Source organism: Mustela lutreola, chromosome 2, assembly GCF_030435805.1.
Source record: "Mustela lutreola isolate mMusLut2 chromosome 2, mMusLut2.pri, whole genome shotgun sequence".
Lineage (NCBI taxonomy): Eukaryota > Metazoa > Chordata > Mammalia > Carnivora > Mustelidae > Mustela > Mustela lutreola.
The window spans coordinates 92,556,456-92,568,578 of NC_081291.1; the positions used below are offsets into that span (position 1 = coordinate 92,556,456).

Below are 12,123 nucleotides of genomic sequence, written 5' to 3' on the forward strand. Positions count from 1 at the left end.
CCGAACTTTTTAGGGATGAAATATTTTCTGTTTTTCCCTGTGGCTTAACTTTTGGGTGATTTGAGCTACGTTTGCTGACTTGCTTTTTCAAATCAGATTTCTGTCCTTGTGCTGAGTTCTGAGTGACAGATTTTTTTTGTTGTTGTTCTTTTTCCAGGGACAGTTTATAAACCTATAGTGATGACTCATTTTAGAAAATATTTACCTTTTATGTTTGAGTTTAATGCAACCATGCCTTTCAACCTCATCTTCTAGGCCAGTGATGATCAACTTTGTGCATTAGACCTACCCTGGGAAGCTTTTAAAAATAAATGTTTTGGGGGCACTTGGGTGGCTCATTTGGTTAAGTATCCAGTTCTTGATTTAGCTCAGGTTATGATCTCAATCATGGTCATGAGAGCAAGCTCTGTGTTGGGCCCTGTGCTGAGCATGGAGCCTGCTTAAGATTCTCTCTCCTTCTGCCTCTGTCCCTCAGCTTGTGTGCTCGTGCTCTCTCTCTCTCTCAAAAGCAAACAAACAAAAAACAACCACCAACAACAAAAACCAACCCCCCCCCCCCCAAAAAAAAACAAAGCAAAAAAACAACCCAAACAAAATTTGATGTTTTGGCCTCTCCATCCCAGACCTAATGATTCATACTCTTTAAAGATGGTGCCTGGACATTTGGACTAAAATGAAAAAAGGCCCTGTCTTAGTCTGCTCTGGCTACTGTAGCTGGGAGGCTTGATAACAGACAATTTCTCACAGCCCTAGAGGCTGGGGAGAAGGGATGGGGAGAGGAAGAGAGGGAGAGGGGTCACACACATGAACTCTCTGGTGTCTCATAACATCATGAGGGCTTGTACCCTCATGACCTAATTACTTCACAGAGGCCCCATATCTCAATCCTATTAAACTCGGGGTTAGGACTTCAACATATATATTCTGTGGGGGCAGTTTAATCCATAGCGATCCCTGTATAATTCTAATTTTTATCAGAATTGGGAACTGATGTAGAACAGTGCTTGGACTCAATATATAAGTGAATCACCTGCTTATTTTGTTAAAATGCAAATTTGGGTTCAGTTGGTTTGTGATGGGGCCTGATGCATATAGGATCTATATTTAACTGAATTATTTGATATGTCCCAAAGTTAAATTTTCTGGAGTTTTAAAATATATCCACCTAAAAACTCTGTAGTTTGTCTTAGTACCCGGATAGATCTGGGTCATTTAATGGAAGTAGAAGTGTATAGTAAAACACTTCATCCTAGTCTGATTGGCCTAGTCACATACAGATTAGATTTCTATTGCTCTGACTTCTACCAGTGTTCATCTCTTGTTTAAAATGCTTCCTTGGCCTCTGCCTTCTGCTCTGGTCATGATTCCTGGGATCGAGCCCTGCATCAGGCTCTCTGCTCAGCGGGGAGCCTGCTTCCTCCTCTCTTTTTCTCTCTGCCTGCCTCTCTGCCTATTTGTGATTTCAGTCTGTCAAATAAATAAATAAAATCTTTAAAAATAAATAAAATGCTTCCTTGGCAGATGTTAGCCATTCCCTGCTATCCATTTTTAATGGCTTACTTCAGGGAAGTTCCCCAGAATTCTGAGGGCTGTAACAATCTCCCTCTCCTGAATTTTCAGACTCATTTACTTGCATTGCCATGATTTGACTGCTGTATGGTAACTCTTAATGTGTATGTTCTGGTATGACATGGCTCTTCAACTGAATTATTCAGCTCTGCAAGGTATAGACTATGGACTGTAGTTGTGTGTGTGGTGTATTTAGTAAGTGCTTATTGGTTTCATGAGTTAAATCATCCAAGGTGTAGAGCTAATAAATGCTGTTATTTGAAACAAATGTAAAACAACTATGCAGAGATTAAGATACAGTTAAGCCCAGGATATTTTTAGGATGAGGTAGGAGATAAGCAAATAATACCTAGTGTCTGAAAGTTGGAATCATGGACATTGAACTTTTGTAGTAACACACAAAGGACATAGCATTGCCTGTCAAGATGATTTACCTTCAACTAAATTTATGTGATTTGCCTATTTATTGTTGTCAAAATCAAAGCATTATTAAATAACTTGGAAATTTTCAAGCTGAAAACACTGTCCTCATTTAGCCAGACAATATGATGTTTGTATAATAACATAATTTTATACACACACACACACACACACACACACATATATATATATATATATATATAGTAGCTGCCAAACTTTTCCATAACAGCTGTACCTTTTAATTCTGCCAGCAATATATGAAAGTTCCAGTTTCTTTGTATGTTCTCCAACACTTGTTATTATCTGTCTTTTTTACCTTAGTCATCCTAGTGGATGTGAAGTGCTCTCTCATTGTGGTTTTGATGTGTATTTTCCTCATGACTAAGGATGGAAGACCTTCTCATGTGCTTACTGGTCATTTGTATATCTTCTTTGTAGAAATATATTCAGATCTTTTTGCTCATTTTAAAATTGGATTGTGTCTTCTTATTAGAATTTATATATTGTATGAGAATTTATATATTATAGGTATTAGATATTAGATAAGGTATTAGATATAAGTAGGTATTAAATAAATGACTTGCAAATATTTTATCTCATTCTGTGGTTTGTCTTTTTCACTTTCTTAATGGTGTCCTTTGCAGCATGGAAGTTTTCAGTTTTGATAATGTTCAGTCTTTTATTGTTTCTTGTACTTTTGGTGCCATATTTAGGAGACCATGGTCAAGATTTAAGCCCAAAGTGTCTTTTTTAAGAGTTTAATAGTTTGAGCTCTTATATTTAGGTCTTCGATCCATTTTGAGTTAATCTGTATATATAGTGTGAGGGAAGGGTCCAGCGTGATGCTTTTTTGTGTGAATATCTAGTTGTCACAGCACCATTTGTTAAAAAAAAAATCTAAAAAAAAAATCTAAAACAAAAAACCAATATTCTTTACCATGGTGAGTAGCATTAGTGTTTAGCATGTAGGACAAGCTAGAAATCTAGTATAATTGTTTGATATATGTATGTAGTTCATCATCTTGTACTGTTATTTTTACCTCTACATCTGTTCCTGCACCCTACCACCCTTGTCCAAGCTACATTTATCTCTTATTTAGACGTATGTAATAGTGTCCCAACTGGTTTGTTTTCACCACTCCTATTCTGTGTTTTTTTAATTTTCTAACTTACGTCCTTTATTTATTTACTTTGAAGACCACATGGCAAGGCTTTCCATTTACCCTTAGGATTAAGAAAGAAATTCCATAATATGACCCATAGGGCCGTGTAAAATCCCCCACCTACTTCTTTAGCCTTTTTTTGCTTTGTATGTCCTGATTTTTTCAGTCCAGATAATTCTCAGAAGAATATTTCCATATGTTTCTTCTACCACGGCTACCAGCATGCCTGCATTCTTCTTGTGTTACTCGTGCCTTCCCATCAGTAACTGTGGATGAACTGTCTATTCTTTGATCTAAGGCCAGTCCTCCTACAAATATGTCAGATTTCATCCCCTCTCATTTAGTCAAGAGCATCACTTTATCAGTTGTCCCATCTCTCTCCTGAATTACTAGTTTTTCCTCTATCAGATCATTCTCATCAGCATATAAACATGCTGTTATTTTTTTCACTAAAATAAAAACAAAACAACCCAGCTCTTGAAACCTATACTCCATTCTGGTTATAATAATCCCCTTTCTCTGCTCTTTTTTACAGCAGAACTGGAAAGGATTATCTGTCCATGCAGTCTCTACCTTGTCCCGTGCTGTTTTCTCTGAATTCACTCCTGTCTGATTTTTGTTCACCATCACTTCATTGAAACCACTCTCTTTATCTCTGTGTTGCCAAGATCAGTGGTCAGTTCTCAGTCCTCATCTTAATTTTTCACTAACATTTGACCTAGCCATTTACAGCCTCTTTAAAATACTTGTTGCACTTGACTTCTCTTTTGGTGCTCCTTTTACCTTACTAGTTGCTGCTTCTTGGTCTCTTCTCTTGGTTACTGCTCATCTCTGATTGCTATTTTGGAAGAAGGCCCTAGGGTCATGCCATAGACCTTTTCCCTTTCTTCAGTGCTGGTGTGGTTTATTCTCAGTTTTAATACCACTTATGTGCTAATAACTACCCCCACTCATCTCTAACCTGGGCCTCTCCTGTATGTACACATACCTTTCTACCTCATGGACATTTCTACCTAGAAATCTAATGGCTGGTTCCTTTGCTTTTTTTCAGGTATTCGTGCCCAGATGCCACCTTATTGGAGAGGTCCTCCCTGCTCCCTCTCTCCCCATATAAGTTGAAACAATTCCTCCCTTATTTACCTTTCCTTTTTAAATTGTTTTCTGGAGCATTTATTGTATAGTGCATTATTTGTAGTCTTTTGCTTCCTGTGTATGTACATGAGGCTAGTTTTCATTTTCTTCTTACCTTTGGGTCAGTACCAGCAACAATGCCTGGTGTATAATAAGCATTGATTATGTGTCTAAAGATGAGATGAGTAAGTGAATAAATGCTGGCTTTCTTTTAGTACTACAATCTTTAGTACTTCATTTTGCCATGCTTCCTCCTTTCCTGGGAACTTTGCACACTCAGTTCCCTCACTTCTTCATCTCTTCCCGAGGCAGCTTCTTGTCTTTCAGTTCTATAAGCATCACTTCTCATGAAAACTTCCTGTCCTGATTGCAATCTCTGTGTAAGGTCTCATTGCCCATGGACTTCTCCCTCATTGTAGTGATCATTTGCAGTTTTCCATTAGTGCTATTCTTTGATAACATTTGTCCCCTTCCTTCTCCCTCCTCCCTTACAGGATATTTTTTACTCATTGTTGATACTAAGGACCTACTGCAGAGTCAGATTATCAATAAATGTGGTGTTTGTTGAAAGAGTAAAGGAGTGAACAGATTACTTTTTTTTTTCTCATTAAACTTTTGTTTTAATGGGTCTCAAAATTCTGTGACAGATTTTTGGTCAATTGTGCCCAAATGTGTTATCATTAACCAGTCTTTTAAAATTAAACTTAAATGGTCAATTGACATAAACAATTCTGAGACTGTTCTTCCACACTGGTTAAGACTGGGGCGGCAGGTATTGGGGATAATATTTGTTTAGCCTTCTGAGCTTTCTGGGCAGACTTGGTGACCTTGCCAGCTCCAGCTGACTTCTGGTCCACTGCTTGATGACACCCACAGCAACTGTCTGTCTCATGTCATGAACAGCAAAACGGCCCAGAGGAGGATAGTCAGAGAAGCTCTCAACACACATAGGCTTGCCAGGAACCATGCTAACAATGGTAGCGTCACCAGATTTCAATAATTTGGGACCATCTTTCAGCTTTTTTCCAGAAGGACAATTTATCTTCTCCTTCAGCTCAGCAAACTTGCAAGCAATGTGAGCCGTGTGACAGTCCAGCACAGGTGCATATCCAGCACTAATTTGGCCTGGATAGTTTAGGATAGTCACCTGAGCTGTGAAGTCAGCTGCTTCCATTGGTGGGTCATTTTTGCTGTCACCAGCCACATTGCCATGACAAAATCTTTGACAGATACATTCTTGACAGTGAAGCCCACATTGTCCCCAGGAAGAGCCTAACTCAAAGCTTCATGGTGCATTTCAACAGACTTGACTTCAGTTGTAGCATTGACTGGAGCAAAGGTCATCACCATACCATGTTTAAGGACACCAGTCTCCACTCGGCCCCCAGGGACAGTACCAATACCACCAATTTTGTAGACGTCCTGGAGAGGCAGACGCAAGGGCTTGTCAATTGGACGAGGTGGTGGCAGAATGCAATCCAGAGCTTCAAGCAGTGTGGTTCCACTGGCATTCCCATCTTTACGGGTGACTTTCCATCCCTTGAACCAAGGCATGTTAGCACTTGGCTCCAGCACGCTGTCACCATTCCAACCAGAAATCGGCACAAATGCTACTGTGTTGGGGTTGTAACCAATTTTCTTAATGTAGGTGCTGACTTCCTTAACAATTTTCTTGTATCTCTTCTGGCTATAGGGTGGCTCAGTGGAATCCATTTTGTTAATACCCAGTGTGTAAGTCAGAAGGGCATGCTCACGGGTCTGGCCATTCTTGGAGATACCTGCTTCCAATTCACCAACTACAGCAGCAACAATCAGGACAGCACAGTCAGTCTGAGATGTGCCTGTAATCATGATTTTTATAAAGTCTGTGTCCTGGAGCATCAATGATGGTCACATAATACTTGCTGATCTCGAATTTCCACAGGGAGATATCAGTGGTGATACCATGTTCACATTCAGCTTTCAGTTTATCCAAGACCCAGGCAATCTTGAAGGAGTCTTTTCCCACCTCAGCATCCTCCTTCTTTAATTTTTCTCGATAATTCTTTTGTTGATCCCACCGCATTTGTAGATTAGATGACCAGTAGTGGTAGACGTACGCAAATCTATGTATGTGTCCGATGACGACGATGTTGATATGAGTCTTTTCCTATACCATTCTGGTTTAGGTTGAGTGGTGGTTTCACGACATCTGTGTTCAGGTGGCAAATGTGTTGCGAAAAAGCTGAACGAATTACTCTTATAAGCCATAGAGATAATGATCCATTTGAACTACTAAATATAACATTTGCTTTAAAAGAAAACAGGAATAAAATTCAATAATTTAATTAATTTTAGGTTGAAGTGGAATCTAATAAGCATAAATGTAGTTGAGATTACTGCCCTTGGCCAAGAAATTTGTGCTGTAGCTTTCCCCTATTGATAGCAGTCCTTTCAGTGAAATCTGTCCTTATCACTTGGCTATCTAGCCTTTGCCAGAATACATCTAGTGCTCTTCATTCGAACTCCAGAAGTTGGTTGGCTAGGAACTTACCCTTTGGTTTTGTTGTTTCTTTTTTCACATGGCAGCTTTTCATATATTTAGAGAGAAATCATCATGTCCCTCCAGTGTCTTAACATTATTAAGTGAAACTGTCTTTCTTTCTTCTGTTGACATTTTTTAGCTCTTTTGGGCCATGGAATGCTCATTAAGGATTTTATGGAGAGTGTATTCCCACATAGTCCCTGTCTTTTTTTTTTTTTTTTAAGATTTTATTTATTTATTTGACAGACATCACAAGTAGGCAGAGAAGAAGGCGGAGAGAGGAGAAAGCAGGCTCCACACGGAGCAGAGAGCCCGAGCCGAAGGCAGAGGCTCCAACCCACCGGAGCCACCCAGGCGCCCCAGTCCCTGTCTTTTATAACAACTACCAAAAGATTACTTTACAAAGATTTTATGAGAAAGGTTCCTGTACTGCGTATTGGGTACTTGAGATAGCAATTTTCACTATATCAATGATAGAAAAGTACATTTTATTATTTAATTTTAATTTTTAAAATATTTTATTTATTTGAAAAAGAGATATAATGAGCACACGTGGGGAGTGGCAGGGGAAAGAGAGGCAGAGGAAGAACCAGGCTCCCCACTGAGCAGGGAGCCCAACTGGGGGCTGGACCCCAGGCCCTTGGGATCATGACCCAAGCTGGAGGCAGCTGCTTAACCGACTGAGCCACCCAGGCGTCTTGAAAAATAAATTTTAATCGAGGGGCACCTGGGTGGCTCAGTAGGTTAAGCCTCTGTCTTCTGCTCGGGTTATGATCTCAGGGTCCTGGGATTGAGTCCCACATTGGGCTCTCTGTTCGGTGGGGAGCCTGCTTCCCCCCTCTCTCCGCCTGCCTCTCTGCCTGCTTGTGATCTCTCTCTCTCTCTGTGTCAAATAAATAAATAAATTTTAAAAAATACGTTTTAATAGATTATTGCAAATCTAACTTTACGCACCTCGATTGGTAATTTAGTTCTGTATTGAGCTAATTGTACTGGTGAATATACATGTAAATGTTAAATACTTTTTTGAGAAAAATAGTTGTTTCAGCCCTTAGTACTAGTGGGTCAGGTGCTATATTAATGGATGTGATCTTTACACAGCTTTTGGCACTATTATCCCTGTTTGTATGTGAAGAAACTGAGGTACAGGAATCTTAGAAATAAAAGGTTTTATTAATCTCATTGTCACTGGAGGTAATGTAAATATATTTTTTCCTTCTTAATTTTGCTTTAAGATTTCACAAGATAAAATAACCATGTCACATTGGTTTAGTTCTCATTGTTTTTTGCAGGGTTTACTCCAGTGTTTAATTTAGGGATGGTAAAATGAAATCTTTCCCATCGTACTTTGTTCTGTAGGTTTGAAATAAGGACATTCAGTGGCTCTAAAACGAGTATGCAACTTTTAGGAGATTTCCAATATTTTCTTTAAGGTTTTGAATTTCTCAAATTATGTAAAAATATGCTTTAAATAATTTCAAGACTCTGTTTTGTATGAAAGAAAGGTAATCTATTTCCAGTTTCCTCAAAATTTTTAGTTATTAGTATCTTCTCATTAAAAGTAGAAAAATATTTCCTCTTGCTTTAAAGTACTTAAGGATTCAGGAATGCCTTTTAAATAAATGAGATTAGAAAACATGAATGTATTTGATTGTTCCAGAACTCAGTTACATGAAGGAGTACTTTTTTCCCCACAGGTATTTACTATTTTTTGGAGTAAGTGTGAAGATTTTTTTACAAAGACACACACCTCTAATGACAGCATGCAGGTCTTTTACTGTCTTATAATAATAGAAACTTAAGTTATTAAGTTATTAAGTCATTAAGTTATTCTTCTTTGATCAATCTCATTTGTTGTCTTAAAGAAGTGTTGTGTCAAAAAAATTTTAGGGAAATATTTTACCCTAAAAAATGTTGATGAGCCAAGGTTGGGAAAACATTCCCTCTGAATGCTTAAAGACCTGTGTCTTGGCAGTAAGAGGATCACTTCAATTTCAGTATTTTAATCAGTGGATGTGTAGCAACTGAAATGTTTTCTATGCTAAAATTTCTGTGGGGAGATTTTGTCTCACTTTCTCAAAACTTTTTGTCTATAAAGAAGCTGTTAGCTTAGGACCCAAGGCAAGTCCGGATCGGGGATTTATTTCTGGAAGTGTGTTAATAAATAAACACTTTTCTGTAGATACTTCTTATGAAGCTGCATCAAGTAGATACCATGGTTACCACCAATTCTGTGATTTACTCTGTTTGTTCAGAGCCCCTGCCCTAACTGTGCATCCTCTGCTGTGTGTCTCTTCTGCTCTTTGTTTTCCTGCTGGCTGGGGAATTGGTTTTTAAATCTGACTTGCTGTCCTGGTACTTACGTAGAGTAGCCCGTTGTTTTTTGGACAGTTAAGAAACAGGCTAACCAATAGGAGTAGTTAAAATGGAGAAAACTTAGCTGTTCTCTGTCTTTCCTGTTAAACATAATGAGTTTGGAGGATTAGGACTACATGTAATTCTCAGGATCTGCTAGGCAGGACATCTGTTTCACTTTTTACTCATTGCATTGCTGTAGAAATAGCTTTTTAAAAAATTTAATGTGGAAATTAAAAATTTTGTGTCCTAGCTGGTACTGGTGGCTTAATTTTTGAGATGTGCTTTCTGGAGAAATAGCACATAGTAGAAGATTATCTTATTAGGACTAGATAATTATTACTCTAAAAATGTTTGCTTTCTAACTGGAAACTAAGTTTCTGTGAACATTTGGCTTTTCATTTATTCTAGACTGTTATTCCAGTTTTTTGGTAAATTCAAATATTTTTCCTTTGGTTTTATTTGCTAGGTTGCACGTTTTCAAAAAATTCCTAATGGTGAAAATGAGACAATGATTCCTGTATTGACATCAAAAAAAGCAAGTGAATTACCAGTCAGTGAAGTTGCAAGCATTCTCCAAGTAAGTGGTTGGTGGGGAGGAAGCGAATAGATAGCAAATCAGTCATTTAGACTATAGGTAAATGCCATCCAATAGAATTTCCTTTGATGACATTGTGTGGTGTTCTGCACTGTTCAGTACAGTATCCAGTAGTAAAATACGGCTACTGAGGAATTTAAGTGTGGATATTTAGATAAACTAAATTTAATTTAATTTTTATTCACTGAAATTTAAATGGCTGCATGTGGCTAGTGTTTACCTGCAGCTCTTGGTCATTAACATTGCCAGGAACTATTAATGCTATGTAAGGATTAGTTGGATTAATAAAATAATTTATTAACACAAGTGGAGTTAGGAGTTTATCTTTTTTTTAAGTGTTTTCTGAAGTAGAGTAAAAGGTGAGTATAAGATAGAGACTGTAAGTAAACTTTAATTGCTTATGTAATTTAATTTCTTACTGGTTTTAAAAAGCACAATCTAATGTAACATGAATACTGTTTTTTATTTTTCTTTCAGAATTCATATATTTTAATGATGGCATTAAAAATGTTGGATATCTGTTTTTTGAGGGTTTTTTGGTTGTTGTATTTATGTTGTTTTAAAGCCATTTATATTTTTAAGTGTTTTAAGTGTTGTGAGACTGTTACCAAAATTTATCATAAAGCTTTTGGCCAAAGAAATTGATTATTTTAGGGATGCAGGTAATTTCATTCTTAAATGATAGTTATGATAATAAATCATGAGTGACAGTGACTCTTCTAAGTTTCCCAGACCCAATTCCAACATGGTTGGTGGCAAGGTGCAGGGTGGGGGGCGGTTCTCCCACACATAACACCAAGCAATTCTTGGATGCTCAGTAATTTAACTCAATTTTAACAGTGTCTACCCAGAGATAGCATCAGATTCCATAGGTCAAGAGTTCAGCCCTAGAAGACTTCCCCTTACTCTTGACTTCAGAAGTCAGTCATAGGCCCCATGCTGTTGTCTGTGCTTTTGACCTACCCACTACAGATTAGAGGTTCCTCCTTACGTTCATTTAATTTTCTAGAGTGGCTCACAGAGCTCAAGGTAACACTTATGTTTACCAATTTATTAAAAAGATATGGTAAAGGATACAAATCAACAGCCAGATGAAAAGTTACATAGGTCTGCCATGGGGAAAGGGCCTGGAGCTTCCATGCCCTCTGGAGGTATACCATTCTCCCCTGTCTCCATGTGCTCACCAACCTGGAAGCTCTCCAAACCCAGTTCTTTTGGGCTTTTATGGAGACTTCATTGCTTAGTCATGATTGACTGAGTCATTGGTCATAGGATGGAGGTTGAATCAACCTCCATCCTATCTCTTTGGCTGATTCAACCTCCATCCTATCTCTTTATTCCTCAGAGGTGAGGGAGAATAGTGGTGGGGTGCTAGGACTAAACCCTGTGATCATATGGTTGGTCCTCCTGTCTGCCAGCTTGCTGTTCTTGGGTGGGGCCTGAAAGTCGCCTTCATTAACACAATGAAAGATGCCTTTATTGTTACCATCCCAGGAAATTACAAGGGTTTAGGAGCTGTGAGCCCACAACCCTGGAGGGAAGACCAGATACAAATGAGACGTATGTTTTAGTTATCTGAATGATCATATATCATATATATTTCTTACAAAACACAGTATTGCAGTGATTGAAGAATGTAGGTGGTGTTCATAGAACATAATTATTTTCAGTAATTTAGGAACCATATGTTATCTGCTTAAAGTGATTATACAGTCCAAGAGTAAAAAGTAATAGCAGTCTGAGGGTTTTGATAGGCTCAGAGAACAAGAAAGGCAGTTATGGTCCATTGAATGTTCTTTTGGAGAAACTAGTTTTAGAAAATAAAACAATGAAAGCAAACAAAACTAATTAAAATGTACCATATTTTGCTTTCTGTAAGTCATGTGGCTACTTTTTATTACTTCTCTTTTCCCAGAGAAAATCCTTTTTGTTTATTAAACTGTGCCTTATTGCTTATACTCAAAAATTGCTAATATAATAATGTATTAATACCTACATTGATACATACATAAAACATCAATAAATTTTTTTTGTCAGGGTGTAATTTACATGAAATATAATGTACCCATATTAACAGAATAGTTTGCATTTTGATAATGTTAACTACTGCTGGAATTAAGATATGGAGCACTTTAATCATTCTTAGAAGTTCCCTCAGGTCCCTCTGCAGTTAATCTTTCTAAGTAGATTTTGCTCCTGGCCCCAAGCGACCACTGATAATGCTTATTTTTTTTTGTGTGTGTGTGTGTGTTACAAGTTAGTTTTGACTATTCTGTAATTTCTTATAAATATGAACATAAATATGTATCCTTTTGTTTTTCTTCTTTTGTCCTCTGCTAACATTTTCAGTAACTTTTATGTGT

The 12,123-nt window shown here is 37.7% G+C and overlaps 1 protein-coding gene across 5 annotated transcripts in view; it reads left to right on the forward strand.

Moving 5' to 3' along the window:
- Nucleotides 1–12,123, forward strand: part of ATP2C1 (ATPase secretory pathway Ca2+ transporting 1) — a 169,710-nt gene that overhangs the window by 66,208 nt on the left and 91,379 nt on the right. For all 5 annotated transcript variants that reach the window (XM_059162586.1, XM_059162585.1, XM_059162587.1 and 2 more), the window contains one exon: nucleotides 9,632–9,742. In XM_059162586.1, the coding sequence (XP_059018569.1) occupies nucleotides 9,632–9,742 (111 nt within the window). The remainder of the gene's footprint in view (nucleotides 1–9,631; nucleotides 9,743–12,123) is intronic.